The 26,461-nt window shown below is 32.3% G+C and overlaps 2 protein-coding genes and 1 pseudogene across 2 annotated transcripts; all 3 read right to left on the bottom strand.

Annotated features, from left to right (window-relative positions):
- Positions 1-2,349: 2,349 nt before the first annotated feature.
- On the bottom strand, positions 2,350-2,978 carry LOC107919521 (RNA-binding protein 12). Its single transcript, XM_016848970.2, has one exon. The coding sequence runs from the start codon at positions 2,883-2,885 to the stop codon at positions 2,532-2,534; it is 354 nt and encodes a 117-aa protein (XP_016704459.1). The 5' UTR covers positions 2,886-2,978; the 3' UTR covers positions 2,350-2,531.
- Positions 2,979-9,816: 6,838 nt separating this feature from the next.
- LOC107919008 (2-oxoglutarate-dependent dioxygenase 19-like) lies at positions 9,817-12,658 on the bottom strand (annotated as a pseudogene).
- A 9,942-nt stretch (positions 12,659-22,600) lies between these two features.
- LOC107919861 (putative mediator of RNA polymerase II transcription subunit 26) lies at positions 22,601-24,766 on the bottom strand. Its single transcript, XM_016849261.2, has one exon. It carries the CDS (start codon positions 24,578-24,580, stop codon positions 22,778-22,780), a length of 1,803 nt encoding a protein of 600 aa, XP_016704750.2. The 5' UTR covers positions 24,581-24,766; the 3' UTR covers positions 22,601-22,777.
- Between the last annotated feature and the right edge of the window lie 1,695 nt (positions 24,767-26,461).

Genomic DNA, 26,461 nt, shown 5'->3' with positions numbered 1-26,461 from the left:
TTCTGTTAAGCAGATGAAACAAAGTCTTTTTATCTTAATAGCTTGTTTTGAGTGAGGAAGAGAAAGCATGGTGTAAGGGGTTTATATAGGGTCTTGGAGCAGTGGGAATAGGCCACTGGAGTTGGTGATATTTGATCATACATGGTTGAGAAAGGAGAAAGCTTGGTCAATATTAAAGATATTTGGTAGGTCATCTTCTAATGGATATTGGAGTTTAAAACTGGTGAAATGCAGTTGTTGTGGTTGGCATGGAAGCGACCTCATGTAATAAGTTAACCTCTTAATTAAATTATTAAGTTAGCCTCTTAATTAAACTAATAGTGTCTTAAGTTAGCTGATCAAATTAATCCTCCAGGTTACCAATGTTTCAGCCAATTGCCTGTTATGTAGCCCAACATAGGGTCGTTTACTTAACTATGTCAAACATTTTAAAAGATGATTACATGATTTAACTCGTCGGACATTCTAGATCACCTTTTAGTTGTGCATATTTATTTGGTTTTGGATCAGATTAATTTAAATCAAGTTAATTAAGATTTTAAAATTTTCAAGTTGTTTCGGGTTTGGGTTAATTTCAAGCTTGGTTTGCTTTAAGTCATTTCAGTGAGAGATTCAATTTTTTAGTTAAGTCATTATAGGTCTGGATTGTTTTGAGTTATTATTACTTCAAGTTTGAGTTATTCTATGTTACTTGTTCTATTTATTTCGAGCTCTAATCGTTTTAAATTTAGATTATTTAAAGTTAAATTATTTTAAAATTATTTTAAATTCAAACCAATTAAAATTTAAGTTGAAGAAGTTAAAATTGTTAACCTTTTATGGTGAAATCAAATAGGATCAAAGTCAAAATTGGCTTGTTTACCTTCTTGTTAAACTTACCATTGCTATTGGGCTGCCTACAAGCAAAAAAAAAAAAATTGAAAGTTAGAACTCCCAATTGAAGTAGTAGTAGTTGAAAACACAAGTTAAAACTTTGAAACACACTTATTAGAGAGTTTTTTTTTTTCTTAAAACTCCCTTAAACCAAAATAATATTAGTTCGAAACAACAAATAAAATAATATTGGTGAGTTTTTTTTCGTCTCAGATCCAATTTAACTTTTATATATACTTGATTTTATTTAATTTTTTAATTCATATCTAAAGAATAAAATAAATTGTTAACTTGTTTCTTCCAAAAAATTTACTCAATTATTAAATTTAATTTGTCATTATAGATACTTTTACATCAACATTAACAAAATGTACTAATATAGGCTCATCATATATTAACAGATAAGTAAAATGTTGGTATAGGCTAGTGTTGTTTGAATTGGACTGGTTGATTGGATTGGGAATTGATCGAGAAATCGATCTAAAGAGTGACTTTGAACCGGTTAGATCGGGAATGGGTATGAACTAATTGAACTATAGTTAAAAAATTGATCGAACCAGAGTTTAAAAAAATTTTATTTTTAATTTTTAATCATTTTTTATTAGACCGGTTGAACTGGTCGGATTGACTGAATGGTGGTCTAATCGGTTCGATCATCAATCTGATTTAAGAAAACATTGATATAAACTTACGGAATTAGATCTTCGATAAAAGTATGCATTGGTATATGGCAATTTATTTATAATGTAATGATTTTCATTATGATTTAATATAATATATTTTCATATATTATTTAATTTAAATATAATATAAGTATTTTTATAAATTTAATGTTTAATTATAGTTTAACTCAAATATAATTTTAATTAATTTTTTATTTATTTATTTTTTATATATATATTAATTTAACATCCTTAATAGTGATTTTCGAATTTGATCTCACTAGTAGTGTTATTCTTGAATTTAAATATATACTATAAGGTTGATTTTAATTTCACTATTATAATAACTAATCTTATTACCACTATTATTTTTAGTCTTAGTGAAGCCAACTTCACTGTTGATCTGGATGGACCCACTCTTACAAAAATTGTCAATAAGCTATTGCCGAGTGACAGCTCCAGTAAGCATCAAGGTTCAAATCTAATAAAAAAATCATCCTCTTTAACATTGAAAAATGTAAATTAGTTTAACCTCAAATTGTAGTTTATTGACCAGTTGTTTATCTTCTCTAAGAATAATTTAGGTTAGTTTAACCTCGAGATAATTTGAGTTAATTTAACCTCAAATTGTGGTTTATTAGTCAAGTGTTTATTTTCTCAAAGAATAACTTAGAGTCAAGTGTTTATTTTCTCAAAGAATAACTTAGATTTGATTCACCCTTGCATCATAATTAATTTATTTTGTCTATATTTATTGTTTGATTCTTATCTTACTTTCATAAACTTGTGTGTTAACAATGGATTCAGTAATTAATTAGTTAATGAAAACATTATATATATATAATAAGTAATCCAATAATAAGCAAAATAACTATCGAAGTACAGAAAATCATGGGAATTGGGGAAACTCCCATTTATACAAAGCAATATAAGTGGTGGACAAAAAAATAAGACTCTGGATTGGAATAGCCACCCATCACCTAGCGAAAGGGATTTTTAAGGACTAGAAGGAGAAGGTGGTGGAGAGAAGAATGGAATAGAGGGAATTGTAGTTGGGATTGTGGGAATCGAAGGCATGCTTGGTAGAGGGGGCAATGTGGCCCTTGGTACACTAGGCAATGTGGGCAAAGCAGGCATGGTAGGAAGTGGAGGAAGCGCCCCAGGCCTTGGGAAAGATGGTATGGATGGCTGTGGGAGATTAGGGATAGATGGGAATGGTGGGAGTGTGGTTGTAGGCAATGTTGGCATTGGAGGCAGTTGCTGAAGGTGACGAGCTACAACCCCGACATCAATGCTTGCAAGCGACAGAGCCACGAAGAATCCCAAAGCAAAGCAATTGAAACAACCCATTTTGTCCAGAGATTTTGAAACTAATTATAAGCTGATGAAAGAAAGATTTTGAGTGAGGAAGAGAAAGCATGGTGTTGGGGTTTATAAAGGCCTTGGAGCAGTGGGAATAGGCCACTGGAGTTGGTAATATTTGATCATGTATGTTTGGAATGGAGAAAACTTGGTCAATATTGAAGGTATTGGTAGGTCATCTTCTCATGGGATTTTGGAGTTTAAAATAGGTGAAATGCAGTAGTTGTGGTTGGCATGGAAGCTACCTCATGTAATGAAGTCAGCCTCTTAATTAAATTAAGAATATGTCAAATAGTATTATTCGACTAACCTCTAAGTTAGCAAAGTTTCCCAAGCACGATTGGCATGAGACGATAACTTTCAAAGTTGATTATATATATATATATTTAGAATTAGAATTAGAGTATTCTCTATACCTTTTACAGTTTAATAATTCAATTTTAAAATTTTCACATCATATTTCATGTTAAAGCCAATTTCGTCTTTGGGTCATTCATTTTTGGTAATTAAGTTTTTAAGTAGGTTATCTTAGATTCAAATCATTTATTGTTATTTATTCAAGTCATTTAAGGTTCCAGTTATTTCAAGTTTGAATATTTTTGTTTAATTTGTTGACTTTTTATAATCAAATTAGATTGAATTGAGTTTAAATTCGAGTTACTCGAATTTAAACTCGATTCAATCTAATATCATGGTTATTATTACATTTGAATATCTTTAATAGTCATTTTTTATTTCAATATCATGGTTATTATTACATTTGAATTCACATATTACAATTTAGACTTTTATCGCATGGCTACTGTAACTAATCTTATTATCATTGTTATTTTTAATCTCTCCAAAATTAATCTCACAATTGATCTAGAGCACACCCACTCTTATAAAAATTGTCAATAAGATATTGAGAAAGTTCGAATAATGTTTAACTAGTTACAAATTAAAAATTAGTAAGCTAAAATGTTGTATCATAATTAATTTCTTTTTTGTCAATAAACTAACATAAGAGAAAGATGGTGCGAAACAAAAGTTTTCTTTTATCTTTGTAATGGCCCAAACTTGATCGGCCCAAATCAGAAATAAATAAACAAAAAATATAAAACCAAAATTAAAAGTCCAATTAACATGTCCAAATTACAACAAGCCCAAATACCCACTAAACTCAATTGCACCAGGCCCAATAAGCCCAAACCCTGATAGCCCTAAACAACTTCCAAAAACCCTAGGGTTTCTGGAACAGACCAGGCGTCGCAGCCGCCTCACGCCTCCAATCTCCTCAGTCAAGCACGTACACTGCCACGTACACCTCCGTGCACCCCAGTTGGCCCCCGTACGATCGTACCTGCGCGCAAACAAATAAATGCAGCAGAAACAAAGAAAAGAGAAAAAAAACATTGTATTTCGTTTGGATCTATTTTTATTTCTATTCGGCTATAAAAAGAGCCAACAAAAATCTGTAAGGTTCTTCTTCCCCTTTTTTACACGGAGATTGAATACAAAAAAAAGGAGAATACAGAGAGATTGTATCAAAAACAAAATCAATACAAAAAAGGTTTCTTTTTTTCATTCAGTTTCCGATTGCTTTTCTTTATTGTGTTTTGTTAATTCACATATGTAAGTATATATATAAAATAAAGAACGAAAAGGGGGGATTTTACCTCGTTGTCGGCGCCGATGAAACCCTCCCTCTGAGCAAAACAGATTCAAACGGGCAGAGGGGAAGAGGAAATGGCAGAGGAAGTGTTTAGTTTTTTAAAAAAACTACTGAAAGTGTTTTGGGAGGCTGCCAATTTTAGGATTTTATCAATCGGCCGAAATGGTTTTAGGGTTTTCAAAGTTGGTTCTTAGAGAGTGTTTAAACGGCACCGTTTGGGGCCTGAATCAGTGGCCCCAAAACGGCGTCGTATTTGCTTACCCAATGACCCGACCCAGAAGCGGCTGAGATCCGCGTGTTGTGCCTTTGCAGGGATATTTTCGTATTTGGTCCTCCTTCCTTCGTGGCGTTTTCATATCAGTTTTTTTCTTTATTTATGAATTTCGCGTTTGATTTTGCTTTTGCTTCATTTTGGCCCAGGTTGTACGCCGCGTTTTGGAAGGACAGGATTATTTCCCATTTACTCCCCCAAGTCATCCGCGTGCTACATTTGGCACCGTTTGCTTTATTTTATTTTCATTTATTCCTTTCAATTCCATTTTTATTTTAATTTAATCCATACTTGTTTAATTTAATGCACTTGATTTTTATTTTGTTTATAATTTATTATTCTGTTTTAAATATATATACACATGTTTAATTTTAAATCTAGCATTTTTGGTTTAAACTTAATCTTTTTTGTGAATTTATCATCAATATCATTCTGATTTGTAATATATTATTACTTCAAATTTATCATTAACGTTGTTCACAGTTATCATGTATTATTATTTAAATTTGACATAGTTATATATATTTTTATGTAAATCGGATATGTTTATATATATATTATCTTTTTATCCTTTCTCTTTAATTTTTTTATATAACATTAGTGTCATTAAATTATATTTAATCTATATATTATGGATTTATTAATTATTAATGTTAAGTTTTCTTTTAAAAGTGTTCCTATATTATTTATATTAAGTTTTCCACTCCATATCTATTACTCTTTTAAATTAATATGTATATTACGTTATAAATTTTGATTTTCTTCTTATAATATTTACTTAAAAATGCATCTAAGTACTATTATTTTATGTAGTGTTTGTTCTTTTTCTCCATTTTGAATAATATTTCATGCTTATATACCTATATTGTTCATTTTTACAAATTCTTGTGCATATGATTTATTTATTATAATTTTCTTTTTAGTGTATCTTAAGAAAAAATTGATTAGTAATTCATTTACTTTTTGAATGTTGTATGATCGAGATTATGGTTGCTATTCTTGTTTGAATTTATCCATCGCTTGTTTATATTATTTGATGATCTATCGTCCACTAGTGTATCGTAATTTACGAATTATTATTTTGAATTATGCACTACCATTCAATCGGATTACATTTTATTTAAATATCAAAAACACTGTTATTCAAAAAACTTTCAAAATAACGCGACACTCGGGATTTGTGATCCTCGAAAAGATTGTGTTCTAACTCACTGGATTCCAATCTTCCTCGAGATCTAAGAGACCAAATATTTCTTTTAATTAACACACAAATAAAAAGCCCATTCTCGGGAATTCGACACATTGTGTCCTAACGCATTGGATGTGACGTGTTGTTTTCTCGAGATGAGAATTTTTCTAACAAATGAGAATAAAGGCAATATTCGATATTTAGGAATTTTGTGAAATTGAACCCTAACTTATTGGGTTTTAATTTTCTCATTTGACCCGAATAATCAAATATCCTTCTCAAATGCATGGGTTTTTAAAGTTAAAAGATAAACTTAATTTTGAAGATTAACTCACTGGGTGTGACATTTTATTTCTTTGAAATAAGAGTGTTTTATTATTCAATTTATTCAAGTTAAAAGGATCATATTTTAAAATCTTTTTAAAATTTTGATATTAAGACATTAAACAATCAATTTGGTACCAATTTTGGGCGTCACGAGGGTGCTAACCCTTCCTCGTGCGTAATTGACTCCCGAACCTATTTTCTCAAAATTCGCAGACCCAAAATTATTTTCAAAGTGATCCGATCACACCTCAATAAAAGATCGGTGGCGACTCCCGTTTTCATTTTAAAAGTCGATCCCCATTTTTTTCAAAATTAAAAAGGGTTTTGACAATCTTAATAGCTAGTTATGAGTGAGGAATAGAAAGAATAGTGTTAGGGATTACGTAGTAGGCCTTGGAGCAGATAATAAATGGTTGAAAAGGAGGAAACTTGGTGAATATTACGTAGGCCTTGGATCTTCCTATGGATATTGGAGTCTAGAAGTGGTGAAATGAAATACAGTTTTTGCGGCTGGTTCCTCATAAAATGAAGTCAACCACTTAAATTAAATCAACTCAAACTCCCTTTCGTATACGTTCCAAGCAAGATTTCCCATTGAGCATGGTACCTTGTTGAAGCTCCAAATATTCCTTATATTTCATAGCTCCATATGCTGGTGGATTCTGTAACAGCTCGATTTTGGGCCTAGTCGGAACAGTAGTTTCGGGATCACAAATCTGATAAGGAAAAATTTATTTTTCTTATATTTTTATGGTCTACGATTTCACGGAATGATTTTTTGAAAATTTTGTTCGAAAATTTCGACGTTTGGGCACTCAATTTAGTCAAAAGGACTAAATTGTAAAAAGTGCAAAAGTTGAGTTCTACATGTTAAAGGTGTTCAATTGTTATGAAACTTTAAATTGGAGGTCCTTATATGGTAATTAGACCATTTTTTTAAGTTGGTAGACAAAATGGGCATGAGATAAGTGAAATAGGAAAATTTTAAGTTAGGGGCAATTTGGTAATCTAGTAATTAAAATGAATTAAAAGGGAAAAAGATGGCAAATTGTGCTCATCTTCTTCATTTGGACGAAATCAGCAAGGGGGGAAGCCATTGTTAGGGTTTTCAAGCTTCCAAGCTCCATAGTAAGTGATTCTAAGCCCCGTTTTTAATGTTCTTTACGTTTTTGAAGTCCCGGTAACTTGATTTTGCTTATTCTAGCAATAATTTAATCTAGGGTTTATATTTGGAAAAATACCAATATGTGAAATGTGTTTATTTTGATGTTTTATGGTAGAATATGAAGCTAGAAATTATGTTAAGCAACTTTTGCTAAGCGATTTTGAGTAAAAACAAGTAAAACGACATAATCGATAAAAATACTAAATGTTTATAAGTAAGTGTTAGAGTGGGAATTTGATGTTGCCATAGAAGGGAAAAATGTTCAGCATGTCATAATACATAAGAATAAGGGATGAAGTTTAATTTACGAGCTTTGGGGAAAAAGTGTAAATATACAAAAGTTTAGGGACAAAATTGTAATTTTTCCAAAGTTTGAGTCAAGGACTGTTTTGATAAATGTGAGTACTAAATAAGTCAAATGTGTTATTATAGATCAAGAAAGAAGTGGAATCGACATTGACCGAAGAAAAGAAAAGATTCAAGACTAAATTGCTAAATTTTTATATTGTTGCATCAAAGTAAGTTATGTGTAAATAATAGTAATATACTTTTATAAATTGTGAATTTTATTTGATATGTGAATCAATATTGAATGTGGACGGAAAATTGTTCATGAATTATTCAAGTGATGAAGTGTTGAAAATAAAGTGTTAAGTGTAAATTCCCGGTTGCACTTAGGAATAGAAGTGGATACAAGTGACATGTCACTAGAGATCAGTGTTACAGTGTTACAGTGAGTCCCGGGTGCTGGGTGATCTAGCATGTGTTGCAGACACCTGACAGCTTGTGTGAGCAGGCCCGTGGACATTTCCAGTGTTATTGATCAGTGGTAGCTTCGGCTACATTTCAATGGTAGCTTCGGCTACATATCAGCTTCGGCTACATATCAGTGGTAGCTTCGGCTACATTTCAGTGGTAGCTTCGGCTACATATCAGTGTGGCACTTATGTGCTAATTCTCTACGTATCCATGTATATTCCGAGTGTTCAACGGGAAATTGACTAAGTGAAAATACATGAGATCATGTAACGATTAAGTGTAATTGAATAATGAATATATGTGTGGAATTGAATTGAATATTGACTTGAAAATGGAAAAGTGAATTTTGAATTGAATAGTGATTAAAAGTGAAAAAGTGAAATAATGAAAAAGTAGAATTAGCAACAAAACAGTTTTGGACAGTAACAATAGTGTGACTTTGAAAAATCACCAAAAATGGTGGAAATTGAATTAGAGAGTAAATAAGATATGAAATGAAATCTTCAGGAGTCTATTTTTACATAAAAGAAACATAGAAAGCAAAAGAGTTATACATTTTGAGATATTTTAATTTTAGTGAGGCAAGGTCGGATTGATTTCGGAATCTCCTGTTCTGACTTTGAAAAATAATTAAAAATTGTACAAAAATTATTATTAGTTATAATTTATATGCTTAGAATCCTTAATGAGTCTATTTTCAAATGGAACAAACTTAAATATCATCCGATTTCTGTACAATGAGATAATTCATTTTTAGTGAAGAGAGGTCAGATATGTTAAGTAGTGAAAAAGGGGTGACTTTAAAGAATAAACTTTACTAATTGGCCAAGTCAAAAATTCTGAAAATTTTATGGTAAGAATACATGTGAGTATAGTTTCAAGGAAAATTAATGGATCTTAATTTGGAGCTCTGTAGCTTCGGATAAAAATGATTTAGTGACTCTGACTCAAATAGACAGCTTTGAATTTAAATATAAGTGAATAGTGAAATTATGTATCATGCTATTTAAGCATGTTTTATACATAAAGGATGTGGAATGGAGAGGAGGAGGACAATAAAATGTATGAAAGAATTGTGTATAATGGTCATATGCCCGATTATAATCGGTAAATGTTAAATTGAATGGTAAATACGTATTGGTACTGAAGGAACTATTGCGGTATTGAAAAGCAATTGATCAAATGTTTAAGAAATTTAGTCATGACATATATATATGTGTGTGTGTGTGTGTGTGATAATAATGATATATGGGTGATTATATCATTGAGTTGCATTGATTAATTCGGTCTATGTGATAGAAATGTCAAGAACATTTGTCTTTGATATGTGATGATCATGGTTTAAGCTCATATGGGAAAATAAAGTTTCATAGTATGAGAGTGTGGTATTGAAATATATATATATTGGATTGAGAAATTGATTTGAATTGTGAACATGAAAGATTGTGAATTGAATAAAATGGAAATAGAGCTTTGAATTACATAAGTAAGTATTGGGTCTCGTAGGCAGGCCCTATTTGTTATGAATATAATATTTTGAGAATATGTTGTAAAGAATTATAAAAGCATGTTAAAAAATTTGAAGAGTTTAAATTTGAATGAAATTTTGTAACTCAGTTTAATACGTTTACATGTGTAAGTGTTCTAGTAATGCCTCATACCCTATTCCGGAGTTGAATACGGGTAAGGGGTGTTACAGATTCCCCACATCTTCCACCAACTTTGAAGCTGGGCTAACAATGGCATCCAATGCTGGTCCGTGGGGCACTGCTATGGATATCCTTACATCTCTGTTGTTCACCACAGCTCGATGGAGGACACTTTTGTACTTTCCGTTGCTCAAAATCTTGCATAAAAATAAACCGTGTCAAATTAAGCTTGGATAAACTATGCATGATATGGCTACCATATATGAGGTAAATGTGAATACTATCAACCAAAACAGAACAAGATGGGGATAAAAAAGTGCGAGGGAATTTGGAGTTGTACCTCAATATGGTCGCCAATGTTGGCAAGAAATGAATTGGGGATAGGGTCTATATTCACCCATTTGCCTTTGTGTTGTACTTGAAGTCCCCCTATTTGGTTTTGGATTAAGAGGGTCAAAATACCATGGTCCGAATGTGGAGGCAACCCCATTGCCAGCTCCGGCCGTGGACATGGCGGGTACAAGTTTGCTGCAATCAGTTGCAGGCCATTCTCAAGGTTTAGGGTTTCATCAATGTAGTCCTTTTCTAGCCCCAGACTTTCAGATATTCCTCTTATTATTTCTCTGGCTACTAGCCGGACTCTTTTGCTGTATTCCAATGCAATTTCTCTGAAAAATTTAGGCAAATGCTGTTGTAATCTATGTTACGTACGCATATTCGAAAATGAGAATAAGATAATGTAGTTTTAACTTTATAAAAGAGTTGTTTTTCAAAAATATTCGAATATATTGATATAGGATACATCCACTTACCCGACACTCTTACCGAATTGGAGAGGTCCCAACGAATGTCAAATATTATGTTAGCTTGATTCTATTTCTTTTTTAATGTATTAGGATTTTACCCTCCAAAGGCATGAAAACATACCGCATAAAGTGGTTTGGATAAAAATATATAAGCTTAAAAAATGGGCTTAAATAATAAAAAATAAAGTTAATTTAGAAAACAAGTTAGGCATTGAGTAAATTTTTTTGACCTTGACCCATACCGGCCTAACTTGAAGTTGAAAAAAAAATTAGTTAAAAAAAAATCATTTTTGCCTTTTCACTGTTTTGCTATCACTTCACTATTCTATTGCTACTATTTTGTTGTTATTGTTTGGATACGTACAACTATTGTTTTATTGTTAATTTTGCTATTATTTTAGAGGCATTTACTTGTTAAATTGTACTTATTTTAATGTTATTTAAGTATAAAGTTTTTTTTAATTTGTTGAGATATGTTTATTTTAATGTTTTTAGTGCATGATGTATTATATTTTTTAAATTTATTTTTATATAAAAATAATATAAAAAATTTAATACAAGTCGAATCGAGTTCGGATTTTAGCTTTTTTTATTCGAACTGGACTTAGACAAAATTTTAGGCCCACTTTTTAGATTGAGTCAGACCTGGACCGACAAAATAGACCTAAAATTTTGTTACGGCTCGGACATGATGAACTCTAGTTACACCCAACTCCAAAAGAGAATGGGTGCAATATTTTGAATGGGTCTACTTCTGGTTTTAGGCCCTCTACTATGCTAAAATATATTTTCAACACTTTAGTTTGATACAATTTATCCCTCTATTTTTAAAAAGTTATTGATAGGTACAAATTGATAATTGTTGTTAGAAGTGATGAAATGAATTCTTTTAACAATCTTAAGTATTCAACTAAATTAGTGTAACTAATAATAGTAAAAGAAAGTTCACAACTAATAGCGGTTCAATTTCAGTTCAAGTTTTCTAGTTTACCGTTAACGGGATTTTTGAGAGCTTGAGAAAAAGTTTGTGATTACACTTTCTTAATGGGTGACGGAAGATAAATTTGAACAACAACAAACCTGAAGGAAGGAGGCTTGTTGGGTGAGTGAAACTCAGGGTGCTGAAATATCTTCACGTAATCTCTCCAACATAAAATTTCATCCACTGATTCATTGAAACTGGTTCCGAATCTAATCAGATCCAACACATGCTAATTCCTCGCTTCTCTTCCTCCGGTAGCTCGAAAAATTCCCGGCAAGCCTCGATGATTGCCTTCATCATCCTCTCTGGCACCCCATGGTTGGTCACCTGAGAATATCCCCAAATCAAAAACCAAAAAAAAAAATGATCAATAAAACTAACATCGATGGAAGAAGAAACATATATATACCATGAAGAAGCCCCAGTCCCGGCAGGCTTTTCCGAATTCTCGGATGGTTTCAGACCGTTCATCGGGATGACTAGAGGCGAGGAGGGAGAAATCGATGGTGGGGATTGGTTCTTTCGTGTCTGAAACTGGTTCGTGGTAGGGTTGTTTTGGGAAGGTGTAAATGGAAGGGATGGAAGAAAGTCCGGGCGATTCGGATAGTGCTTTAACGGTTGTTAGCTTCCGTGGTGGTGGTGGGTGAGTAAGAGATGGTTGTGACGGTGGAGAACCGGTCGGAGCAGTGGTGGCCATGGGGAGACTGATGAAGGGGACGAAGAAAGGCTGAGACAGGGTTCTTTGTGGGCGAGGGTGAAGTGGAAATGCATGGTGTGTTGATGTGTTGTTAATAATGGATGTTTGTGGATGGCTGCCATAACAGCAAATTGTCCATTTCAGTACTTTACTTGTCGTATTATGTTTCTCAAATTGGATCATCCATCTCATCAATGCTAACCATCTCAATTCCATTCCATCCAAATATGTTCAATTCATTTAATTATTGTTTTAGTTTTATTATTATTATTTGCTCGGTTATTGTAGGCGTACAATTTTTTAATTATTTGGGAATATATTCAAAATAAATTTATTTAATTTAATATAAAAATATATAATTTTAAATAAAATGAATACAAACACAATAATAAAGTTCTTAATAAAAAGAAACCAAACACGAATCACTTTAAAAAGAAACAAACTAAAGATATTTCATTCAAGCTCGATTCATTTTTTGCTCTACTTATAATGCTTGCAACTATCTAATCCAAAAATCAGAGTTTCAAATCTCAAATGACCCGAACATAAAATAATTTAAACCCGAAATTAACCTAAATTTAGAAAGATTTACTCATTGGCAAACAAATATTACACTAGAAATTAAATCCCTCTATTTCGTATATGTTACAAGCAAGATTTCCTATCAAGCTTGTTGCTTTGTTAAAGCTCTACGTATTCTTTATATTTTATTGCTTTGTATGCCAATGGGTTCTGACCATCTTCCAGCAACATTGGAGCCGGACTCACGGCGGTGTCTGCGACCGGTCCATGTGCCAGTGCTATTGATATCCTTACGTACAGCTCGATGGAGAAAACTTCTATACTTGCCGTTGCTCAAAATCTTGCATAAATTTAAAATCATGTCAGATCAATTAGGAGAAATAACGATTTAGTCCACATCAATTTTGGAAAAAATTGAAAACCAATTATAGAATTAAAGGTCAGTTTATGGATTTAGCCCTTCTACTATACTAAATCTATATTAACATGATGATGTGGGAAATTCTCACATCAACGTTTAAACGAAATAGTTGATGGTGTTAAACTAATTATTTTATAAAAATAGAAAGATGAAGTTAAATGAAGTTAAAGTAGTGTGACTAAATCCAAAAGTTGAGGATAAAAAAGCAGAATTTGGGAGTTGTACCTCAATATGGTCCCCATTGTTGGCTAGAAATGAATTGGGGATGGGGTGGATATTGACCCATTGTCTTTGTGTAGCACTTGTGGCCCCACGGTGTCGTTTTGGATGAGGAGGCTGTGAGCGGGCAACCCCATGCCGAGTTCTGGTTATGGACATGGTGGATACAAGTTTGCTATCATAATCTGCAGGCAATTTTCCAGATTTGAGGCCTTCTCAATGTATTTCTCTTCTAACCCCAAGCTTTTTGATATTCCTCTCACTATTTCTTTCAAAATTAATCATGATTTTCTAACCCTAATTTTCGGTGATTTTTTAAAATTCAAAAATATGTTTAATTTTGTCGATGGGTATTATTGTTAATGTAGGATAACGTGAGTTCGAGCACACAAAAACACATTATCCTCCTATTTATGGGTTAAAAGAGACTATGGGTAGACCTGAGCATTGTCTCAAAAAGAATAAATATTATCAAAACCTATAATGAAATTATTAAAAAAAATATAGGTTTTAATTTTTAATTCCAAAATTAAAATTTTAAAATTACTTTTTACATTCAAAATCTTATTCTGTTAACAAATAACATAATTTAATTTAACTTAATTCTACTTGTTATCTATTTACTATGGTGTAACTTACAATTTTAAAGTTAAAACTACAACCACAACTCAAAATGAAAAATACATGCAATAACTCTTTTTCATATGCTTTCTTTTAAACGTTTTCCATTTTTATATATTAAACAATCAATTTTTAAAATCAACCTAAAATGGATGTTATCTAATATCTTGACAAAATAATGTTTTTTATTAACTAAAATAACCTAAATTTTAACATTTTACCATTACTTTTTACGATGTTAATTTCAGTAACCATTAACATAACTTAATTATATTGCTCAGTTTTTTATGGCGATTTTTTGGACATTTTGGATGGTCCGATGTTTTTTTAAAGATGGGGTACAACAAGATTTTGATCTATACTGACAGTTTGGAGGTGGTCAATGCTTTTCAGAATATACACTTGACCAAATCGACCTCAGCTTTGGTGAGAAGTATTTATCTAATATTACAGACTATGGATTAGTGGAATACCAGACATGTTCCTAGAGAGAAAAATTAAGTGGTCGATCGCATTATTAAGATGCCTTCTGAGAGGATAGAAGATCTACATGTGTTTGTTGGTGCACCTCAGGGACTCGAAGCTAATCTTTGTGTTGATAGAACAAATGACTTTCTCACATATGATGAATTAATTTAATTGTTTTTTATGTTTTCTTCCACACAAAAAAATCTTAAAATCCCAATCATTTTCTTCCTTTTAAAACCCTTTCTTCATCTTAAAAAATATTTCATATTAATTACGGGTTGCTTAATCTTAAAGTTTTTTTTTTCTTATTCCAAGCTCGCATATAGTTAATAAAGAATTAAGGGTCAGTTTAGTATTGTTTCTCATAAGCATTTTTGGAATAAAAAATACTTTTTAAATAAAAGTATTGTTAAACAAGATGTTTTTAAACTTTTTCAAGAGTGTTTTTAAGACCAAAAAAAATGCTTTGCAAAAGCACTTTTATTGTTAAAAGCAGAAGCATAAAATTTTAACTTTATATTAATATTAAAGTTTAGGTTAGCATACAATCACAACTTATTTAGTTGAACTCAATTATAAAATTTAACACGATTGTCAATTATTTTTTAATTATTTAAAAGAATGTTCATTATATCATGTGATGGCTTGATGGTTAAGGGTGTTCACAGTCCCAAATGTGACTTAAGTTCAAATCACACTAATTACGTTTATTATTTGGGCTTTGCCCTGTTATTATAATTCACCAAAAAAAATTATGTTAAAATTATTTAAATTGCAATAGTAAGAAGTAAGGACCAAATTTAGACATTGAATATTTTTGCACATTTTAATTTCCTTTTTCGATAAAAATTAAAAAAGTTTGAAATATTTTTTTGAAAGTAAAAAAGGTGAAATATTTAGTGTAAATTTTCTTTACATTGCTTTATGCCAAAAAAATAAACCATATTGAAATACGATGGAAAATTTCAACTCAATAGCACATTGATAAAAATATTATTTTAATTTCATTCAAGAGTTCTCTCTAATACAATATAAGAATTTTTAAATAATATTTTTTAATTTGTGAAAAATGTTATGAAATTTTAAATAATTGATTTTTTTTTGTATATTTGGAAAAGCTTAAGAACATTTTTACTTATTTGTCACTCGAATCTTCTAATTTAAGATATTTTAAATGATTTTGTTCGAATAAATAATGTCGAAACCAATTTTTTTGAAAACAAAAATTTTAGGTTGTCGACTTTAAAAAAAAAAATTGGGAGTCGCCACCAATCTTTCATTGAGGTGTGATTGGATCACCTAAAAAATAGCTTTGATCTACAAGTTTTAGAAAAATGGATCCGGAAGTCGGTTACGTACGAGGAAGGGTTAGCACCCTCGTAACGCCTAAAAATTGGTACCAAATTGATTAATTAATGTCTTGAAGTCGAGAGTAAAAAATGTGATCCTTAATTGAATTATTTATTAAGACCTTCTCATTTTGAAAAGAAAAACATCACACCCAATGCGTTAGGGCACAACATTTCATTCTCTTCACAATGAGTTAGTCAAAAAATTCATGTAATAAAATTTAAAAAATATCTAATTGTTTAAAATTTATGAAGAAATCGCCGCCCAATACGTTAGGGCACAATTCCTTAAAATCCCAAACATTCAATATTTCCTTCATTTTTTTAAAAAAAAATTATCTCGAGAAACCAATGCGTCACATCCAATACGTTAGGACACAACACATTGAATTCCCAATGATAAGTTTTATTTTATTATTGAGTAAAAACATAGTGTAATGTTATGTTGAATGTATGAATAGATGCCCCTTAAACAAATATCAATAATAAATACAACAATTTCATAAAAATAATACGAATAAATAAATAAATAAACAAGATAATAACATAAAAAAACGGATAAATGAACAAGATAAGAACAATAATATAAATGGAAACACAATATAATAAACAAATGAAAGGAATAAGAAAAAAAAGAAAAAAATTATGAAGAATAAAAAAACATATTTACATACAAAACTTTGGATTATAAAGTTTATATAAACAAAATATATATAATGCATTTGTGAAAATAAGAAAAATACACAAATATATACATATATATATATATTAAAGTATGTGTTAAAAATAGGTATTTAAGCATTTTTTGAAAATAAATAAAAACATAGATATATACATATTTATATAAAAGCATATTCATTAAAAATATAGATATATATATACATGTACATATAAAAGGAATATATATAGATAAAAAAATTAAATAATGAGTACATCATCGAAATTAATTTTAAAAATAAATATACGTATATACATAAACATGAGAAAAATATTAGTTAAAATATACATATATATAGATTTTAAAAAAAATATAAGAACTAAAAATAATAATTACATTATTAATTAATAGAAAATAAAGAAAATAAAAAAGGAACTAAATTGAATTGCAATTAAAAATCTGGGGTAAATCCGCAAATAAATAAAACTAAAAAGGACTAAATTGAACGCGTGAATTACATAGAGGGGCTGGAAGGGAAATTTTCCCTTCTCCTCTAAAACGGCGCCGTTCAAAGAGGGCTAAATTGAAATTAAAAACAAATTAAAGGGGAATTAAAAAAAACAAAGAAACTTAATTGTAAAAGTATTAAAAGGCAGAGGGGCTAAAAGGCCGAGTCGAGTCGGAGTCGGGTCGGCCTCCCCAAAACGACGCCGTTTTGGGCGTCTAGGGGCTCTCCAAAACGGTACCGTTTTGGTACCCTATATAAGCCCCCAAAACTTCAAAAAAATCATTTTCAATACCCATTTAAAAAAAACCTAAAAAAAGACTCTCCCCTTAGTTCGTCCGGCCAGGGGTCCGGGCATTGGCCGGTTTTCGGCCACCGCGCCGGCCGCCAATCTCCGGCGATGGCGCCGCCGTATGCGGTGGCCGAAAAAGGGAAAAAACCCTACTTGACCTTTTGGACCCCCTTAAGCCTAAATCCGGGCACAAATCTCTCAAAATATCAACAAAAGTGCCCCCCAAAAGCAGAGAAACCCTTCGGCTTCCGGTCGTCTGTCATCGGAGACAACATCCTCGGCCATCCACGGCGATCTGGGCACCCCTAAAGGTTACTTCGTTCCTTTCCTTTTATTTTATCAGTATATATATAAAATAAGAAAATAAATAACAGAGAAAATGTATCAACCTTTGCATTTCAATCGGTTTCTGTGAAATAGTGTCTTGGTTTTTAATTGATTTCTCCAAAAAATTTCCCCTATTACAATGTATTCGATGTCCTTTTATAGCCGAATGAAAATAAAACAACAATAGAAACAAGAAATCTGTTTGATTTGATCTGATTTGATTTGATTTTCTTTCCCTTTTTGTGTTTGCAGGTGAAGATTCGGCTACGGCGCAAACGAGCTAGGTGGTTGCGGCGCAGATGACTTAGAAACCCTAGTGTTTCTATTATTTTTTCGGGCCATTGTATTTGGGCCTGTTTTATTTCAGTTTGGGCCATGTATCTTGGGCCACCTTATTTGGTTCTGGACTTGTAAAAAAAATACTGGACTTTTATTTATTAAGGGCCGAGCAAAATTTAGGCATTACAAATAATATCTTTGTTACCATACGTGTTAAGTTAAGTGGTAAGACACATTACATTCTCGAAGAGAAAACTCAAGTTAGAATCCAAAATAAATAAGAAGGATGCCTTAGTTACACCAAAAAATATATATTACTTTCGTAATTACATTTACCATTAAATTATATCCAAGTTCTCAAATCGATTTTAAAAGTTTTGTATTAAAAATTATACTTAAATTATCAAGTGTCTCAACTTATTTAAAAAATAATAGTAACCAATAAAAAATGAAATACATGACACATTATTATTAACCGTACATTGTTTTGATAAAATGAAACAAAATTGATAGTTTAAGTTTCATTTCTAATAAAAAAATACTTTAAATACTAATTTGAAAATCAAAATATAATTTAAAGGCAAATTTGGCAATAAACTAAACTTTTATAACTAAAATCCATCTTAAACTATCTAAAATTTTATTACTAAAATATTACTATAAAAATTAAAGAATTATAACATCAATTTATAATTTTTTCGTATAAATAAATTAAATGGAATATATAAAGAAAAAAATTCTCATGTTTTCCTAAAAATTCGTCATTGAGACTTTGATTGTGTCAGCAAAAGTTAATATTGGAATCTTGAGTGTCCAAGTTTAAGTTTATTGTGTATAAATCACATATTAATTCTCCTCTAAATTTATTTTGGTTAGTTATTACTATGATTTTCTTACAAAATGTTTCAATATATGTCAAATCACGCAACGCGTGGTAATATTCCTAGTTTTACGTATTTTTAAAGGGTGTGTTCGATTTTGATATTCATTGTTATTCTGTTTTAAGCTCTTTCATTAAAAATATTTAAGAATTTCGAGTTAAAATGTGGATTTGAATTTTTAAAATAGTGTAAATTAAAAAAATAAATTATTTAGTAAAAATTTTGAAATTCTTAAATTATTTTTGAATGTAATATCTATTGAATATCACCTAATTTTCTCATAATATATGGATCTCATTCTTAACCTTTTACATAATAATAAAATCCAAATGGAGTGAAATTGCATTTTTTTCCATTTTTAGGTGTTAATTTTAGCTGTTTTTCTTTTATCAAAATTATACATGAATTATGGTTTAATGTACAATTGTATCATGAACTTTGATTTTGTGTAATTTTATACATGAAATTTTGATTTGATCCAGTTCTTGTAAATTATTAACACAATTATTGATGTAACGTCATTTTATATTTATATATTGCATACATAAATAATAATATTTATCTAATATAAAGATAAATGATTAAATCAAAATTAAAATTTCAAGTAAAGTTCATGTATACAATTGCACATTATAATTTTAAAAGATTTTCCATATGTATTGTGTTATGAAATTTGCAGTTTTAAATAAATTCGATTTCTTCCCTGTTAATGTACTCGATTGATTGTTTGTCTACTTTATCTACTTGGTAAAGTGTTTGTCTAATCAAATTGAATTGCTTCGACTTATTTCCATTTTTAGAAATTTAACATTACCCAACCCAATGCCACCCAATATGCATAAAAAATCAAAATAGAACCAAGCAAATTAATTCTTTTTTTTTTTAATACAATTGATCTCTCTTCAATTGATTTAGTAGATTAAATCATCTCTCTTATCAGCTTTTCGAAAGAGAAAAAAAACCAGAATATTCATCCTATTTTCAACATCAACAGGGGAATGAAGGACTTTCACCTTTTAGATTTAGTCCTCTTAAACTCATATTTCATAATATAATGTTATCTGAATGCTTTTTACACCATACCCTGCATCATTTATAATGTTGATAGCCCTGCTATGGATGCAAATGAGATATGTGAACAATGAGACCATTTAAACAATATTATATTGTCCATTGAATGATCAGTTGACACTCCAAACAAGACATAAATAACCTCTGAATACACAAACTCAGTAGTTTTCTTTATTAAGAGAGTTGGCAAAACTTTAACACACCCTACAATTAGTCTGGCATTGCTCATATGTACTATACAACAAATGAGCAACAAAATACTGCAGTTTGTCTACGGGTATCCTAGTATGAAGAGAGAGGAGCAGATCAAGTGAATAACAAAGCCTAAGAAAGAAGAAAATACGACCAACACGACATATCCTTAATCAACTCAGGGGCAGGGTATTAGCATCAGCTTGAAGATCTTAAACCATGTGTCAAAGGGATTTCTCAGGCAAAACTCTTCTTTATCAAGTATATCTTTTACAAGCTCTGTTTGAACATGAAACACTTCGGGGCTTCAACCTTTGTGCAGTAAAGAACATATACACATATATAAAGGGGGCGCAAATTCTACAAGGACAATTTAGTAAAATACGTTCTTAGCTAATTTGGCATTCCGTCAATCAAATTGCAAAATCTCACATTCCAACCAAATTAGCCAAACAATGTAATATAACATACCTGGTAATGTGCTAAGGTAATCTTACATTCCAATGATAGGATTACCAAAATAATTTTACATTCTCTGAACTAAATGCCCCCTCAAAGAGCTTCAAATTGGGTCGTGCAAACAACACGTTGGCAACGCTGGCACTCTTGTCCAACAGCAAGTTCACAACCACAATATCAACTCTGTGGCTAATTGCCACTTTCATACAAAAGCATCATATTATCCATGATCCCATGCCTAAGATTAACCAAATATTCGTCATACACCTTTAAATGGATGAGAGATGCTTAGTTAAAAGAAAGAAAGAAAGAAAAAAAAGGATAGATGATATTGCCTTTAACACGTTCAAGGATAGTGTACCTTTTTGCCACTGGAAAAGGCAGAAATAAATTGCAGCACTCTCAGGTTGTTCAGTATGGTAGATACTTGACAGATAAGAAAGCTGTTCAATTCCATCTCAAAGTGATATGTTCTAGACAACTGATGCAGCTTATGGACATCTTCGGAGCATCTAAAACTTTCACCACTAGGAAGAAGAATCAGAGGAAGCCTCCAATTTTCAACAGGTGAAGTGTAGTTCACAATCAGACTACACCCCGCATGTCTTCTAAGGCAAGCAACATTCAACACCCTTAAGAGTCAATTACAACAATAAAAAACCCAACATGAAGAGCAAAAACATATGGCAAGCAAAAGATTTCTTGCTCGCTAAATAAAACTTCAGGACAAATAGAAACCTGCCAAAGAATCATCAGTAGGACCACTAACAAGAGAAAACCAAAAATTACAGAGAAGTTTAAAATCAGCAGACCCTATTCCAGCAAACTACTACTAATGATTAGAATGAATGACTTGTTGGCCTCTTTAACATCTAATCAAAATGTTAACCATCTCCATGAATGTTGCAATTTAGAAAGATGATGCATGTTGCAAGACTGCAACTAGAAGATGAAATTGTATACTTTAAACCAGAGTCTGACAACTTCAATTGGGATTCCTCCATTTGAAGTCAAAGGGTGTATGTTAAGTTGAGTCAATAAATCATGTGTTTAGGTCTTATTTTGGAGCAGATATAGCGAAGACTAGTAAGAATAACTCGTTTAGACCAGAATGTATAAACTCCTTGGCCAAAAGGTCCCAATTTACCTTAAGATTTTGATACTTCAGTTATAAAGAACATAAAGAGAGAGAGAGAACAGAAGGAAAGGTCATTCTTGAAGTGGATGCCAGGTTTCTGGCCCTAAATGAAGAAGGCATTCCAGTATTACAGCTCCAAAACCAAATCTGGCCAAGTCAAATTACTAAGTATGCAGTCAATGTAATGACTAATAGTTGGTTTAACGAGAGAAATTTAGAACTGCCGAGCAAGACTAATGCAGATGATAATTCTAGTTAAAGATTTCATGAAAAGAAAACCATGAATTACAAGTGCATACAAAGTAAAAAAAAACCAACACAATCAACAATAAAAATATATATATAAAACTACATTTTTCTAGAAGGGAAGTGTTAAATGGTAGTGAAACAGCCTCTCAAAATTCGCTACTAGAACAAAGGAAGCAGATTTGCAAACACAAAATCATTGGCAACTAAATTCAATAACCATTGAAGCTCTTTCTGCTATTAATACTTGGAAAAATTAAATCTTCTCAAATGCAAGGATAACAAATTGTATACCTTTCAAAGCATATTTCTAACCTTTTAATCTTTTCCTTTTAATAAGAGGGAAACAAGGAGGGGAGAAAGCAAGTATCATGGTTAATAACTCTTTCGACTCAAATGAGAAAGAAGAGACCAGTCGGAGAAACTTACCACCTATTCCTGTCACTGCAAGAATCATGATGGACAAAACATTCCATCTTTCAACCCACAAAAGTCATGATTTTGTACCGAACTTTCTAATTATCCTCCCAAACAGGAAAATTAATTCAGAGTAATAGGCAGCACAAAATGATAGAAATATTGACAAAACATGGAGCTGCAAAATATACAGTCGAAGTCAACCTTGAAAAGGCTATAAAAGGAGGCCCTAAGCACCTCCACACGGTTGAATACTACAAGCAATTACAACAACTACAACTACTGCGGAAAAACAAAAAGCAAGGATCTTACTTCACTAAGTAGCCTTAACTTTATCATCCCCAACAGCTGAAAGTATAGGCAAGCTACTCAAAAACTCATCAAGACCCTCAAAGAACCCATTCCCTTCAATGTTATCCTCCTCCCCATAGCCGGGGTGATTCCCCTCATTCCTCCTCGGTGCCGGCTCTTCAACTTCATTACTAAACTCCACATTCAAATCCAACTTCCCCAAATTCTTTGTGCCCCTCGCCATCTGCTTCCTCCCACTATTAACAACTCCTCTTCTACTCGATTCAGCAGTCACCACACCTTCTGGCACAGTGGACGCACCACTCAAATTCCCACTACCATCAACATTAGCTGCCTCATTACCCGCCTTCTTCACTCTCTCACTCTGTGGTTTCTTAGCAGTTTTCCCCACAGATCCTTTCCCTTTGACATTTTTCGCCTTCTTCCTCTTCTCATTCTGCCAATCATCATCGTCGTCGTCGTCATCCTCTGAAGTCCCAATCGAGTCAGAAATATCTACATATGCGTCATCATCATCATAATACACTCTTGGAGCAGGCTTTTTGGCAGTACTATTTTTCCCAGTATTCTTATTATTAGGGCAAGCATACATGGTCGAAATGGGTGACCAACTGGGAAATTGATCGCCCCTCGAAAATCCTAATGGGAAAAACCCCCAGCAGCTGAAACGCGAATCCTTTCCATTCACGGGTGGCGACGGTATCACAACCGCATGAAAAGCTCTCCTGCAGTTCTTAGCCTGACACCTCAGTGTGCAATCCTCGTACAACTTCGGGTATTCATAGAGAATGTAACAGTACGGACAAGCCGTCCAGAAAGTCAGCTCCTCTGACTCAGTGGTTTCACTAGGCCGAGTCACACTAGTTGGCTCTGTCTGACTATTCCCCCTATGAGGAGGAGTTGTTGTCTGGTTAATTTGACCCGTCCGAGTTGGCTCATCCCGATTAAAGTGACTCGAGCTATCGGTTCCTGTTTGATTAATCTGGCTCATTCGAATCGGCTGAGGCCGATTAACCTCACTCGCCTGACTAATCTGACTCGAACCAACCGATCCTGTCCGATTCACCTGACTCGACCCAGCTAAACCGATCTGACTCATCTGCTTCCTCCATGTTGGCTCAGCCGGCCGATTTTGCTCCGGCGATTTATTCTTTAATCCCAACTGCTCCTCTCCTTCTAAAGCGGCATTCCCATCTTTATCAGTATTTCTAGGGCTCCTTCTCATGAACAACGGTTGCGTAACTTGCGCCTGCGTTTCTTTCTGTGGCGGCGATTGCATGAACAGCGTTTGCGTTTCTTCCGGCGGGGGCGGCGGCTGCGGTTGCATGAAAAGCGGCTGCGTTTGCGGTTGCAGCTGCTGTTGCTGCATCTGTGGTTGTTGTTGTTGTTGCTGACCGAGTTGACTCACCTGACCAAATTGAAGGAGCCTCAACTCGTTATCGTAAACGGCCTTCTTAGAAGGGTTCGATAACACATTCCAAGCTTCGGAAACAAATCGAAACGCCTGATCTGCGAAAGAGAGCCTGTTCCTCCCAGGATTCAAAAGAAGGGCGAGTTTCCTATACTGACTCGCCACAACTTCCATGGACTGAGTTAACGGCACGAGTTGGAGGATCCCGTACCAGTCTTGAGAGTTAGATTGAGCCGTTATGAGAGTGTCCGTCACGGCTAGGATTTGGTCGGCGAGGATAGGGGCCGATTCACGAGCTCGGATCGCGAAGGTTCTGGTCCCGTGCAAATCACGCGCCGCCAACAGCTTCTCCGCAATCGTCAACCACCGCTCAGCCTCCGTAGTATTGCCGTCCATAACGCCTAACCCTTCTCTCCGTCAAAGAATTCAGTTCCCTTTTTCCTTTTTCCTTTTTTTTTTCTTTTTTCTTTTTTTAATGGAAGAAACTCTTTGTTTGGTAATAATGGAAAATAGCAGAGAAAAATGGCAGGTCTATCTTTTCGATGGACGAAAAAGGACAGTTCTTTAAGACAAATCAAAGATGGGCTTCCTTTGATTCGGATGGGATAAGAATATTTCAACATGGATATTGTTGTCATTTAAGGTTCTGTCTTTAGAACTTAGCAAATTAGAGTGAAAGTGAAAGTAGTAGGCAAACAGGGGAATTAAATAAAAAGTTTAATTCTAATTTTCATCCCTCTACTTTTCAAAATTGAGAATTTAATCTATCTAATACTTTAAAAAAGTTGAATTTAGTTCAATTAGGTAACACAATTAAACCTTATTATTAAATTGATGATCTGAAAATATCAACTCGACAATTTATTTATGAGGAATTTGGTAAAAACTAATAATTCAATCATTTAAATGTAGCAAATCAGTAAAAATCAATAATTAAAGTTCATATATCTACTAATAATTGGACTAACTTTTCATTTTTTGTAAAGTATAACAATCATTAAGAAATTAAAATAAAGGGATTAATTTCTAAAGTTTTTTGAACCAGAAGGACGGAATTTAATAAACCCAAAAAAAAAATGAAATGAAAAAAAATGGCAAAGCTTTTGCGTAGCATTGCTGAAAAAGGGTCATTATGGTCATATGGTTGTCCTTTTATTTATATGGTGATGAGGTCATTTTATAGAAAGTAGTAATAAATATAATGGTGAGAATTTGGATTTTATTTAGGGTCAATTTATAAATTGGCCCTTGAAGTATGTCTTTTTTCTCACTTTAGTACCTAAAATCGTTTTTTCAATCAAGTATTAAAATCCAAAAATAAACCACCATTTAAAAGATCAATCTAGTCATTGAGATAATGCCACGTATGTGCCTTTGATATTTTCATAATATAATTTATCAGTAATTAACATTAGAAATAAATTAAAATAATTTAATCTAATAATGTAGTAACCTCTCCTCCCTCTCAATCTCTCCTGCACTCCTCTTTTTAAGTTGCAGAAAACTTCAAAAATATTTTTTAGGTTTGAATCCCTCTCGATGTTCACGGTTGGGTACCGATGGTTCCAAGTGGGAATTGTCGTTCATCGAGGAGAAGAAGAAGAATTTGACAATGGATTTGGCTTGATGATGATAACTTTTGGGTCGATGATGAAGTCCTTAACGAAATCGAAGGAAGAGTTGTTGTTGCGATTATTGTCATCGGTGAAGAACTTGAAAGTTTTAGTCTTGAAAGCCAAAGCGAAATTTTCAAACAATTTCAAAGATTTATGGGGACTTAAATGGGTGCTCATAGCCATTCATTTTGGTAATAGGAATGGCAATGAAATAGAAATGGGGGAAGGTTTCATTGTAGCTTAATTAACAAATTGAGAGGGATTAATTTCTAAATTAAGCTTTTTATTTAGGTTACATGTCGGCAGGAAAGCTCGTCTATTTCACTAAATTTCAAAAAAGTTGACTTATTTTGCTAATTAATGTTTTCTTTTTGACATATTTAACTAATTTATCCCTTTTTTAATATAAATAAGATTTATATTTGATATAATAAGTTTAATATAGAATGAAAATTGTGTTGTGATGAAATTACAATAACAAAGTAAAACTCAAACAACAAACGCAACCCGAACCCATGAGAGCAATGACCATCACATAAGGTTTGAAAATTGAGAATGACTTTGATTCTTGTAAGTAAATTATTCAGATCTTATCTATAGTTATTTTTTTCCCCTAAAATAATTATTTTCATTTAATTTTCTATATTTTTTCCTTTTTATG

This window comes from Gossypium hirsutum, chromosome D13, assembly GCF_007990345.1.
Source record: "Gossypium hirsutum isolate 1008001.06 chromosome D13, Gossypium_hirsutum_v2.1, whole genome shotgun sequence".
Taxonomy (NCBI): Eukaryota; Viridiplantae; Streptophyta; class Magnoliopsida; order Malvales; family Malvaceae; genus Gossypium; species Gossypium hirsutum.
The sequence above is the reverse complement of the archived record's forward strand: the minus strand, read 5'-3'. Positions and strand labels throughout refer to the sequence as shown.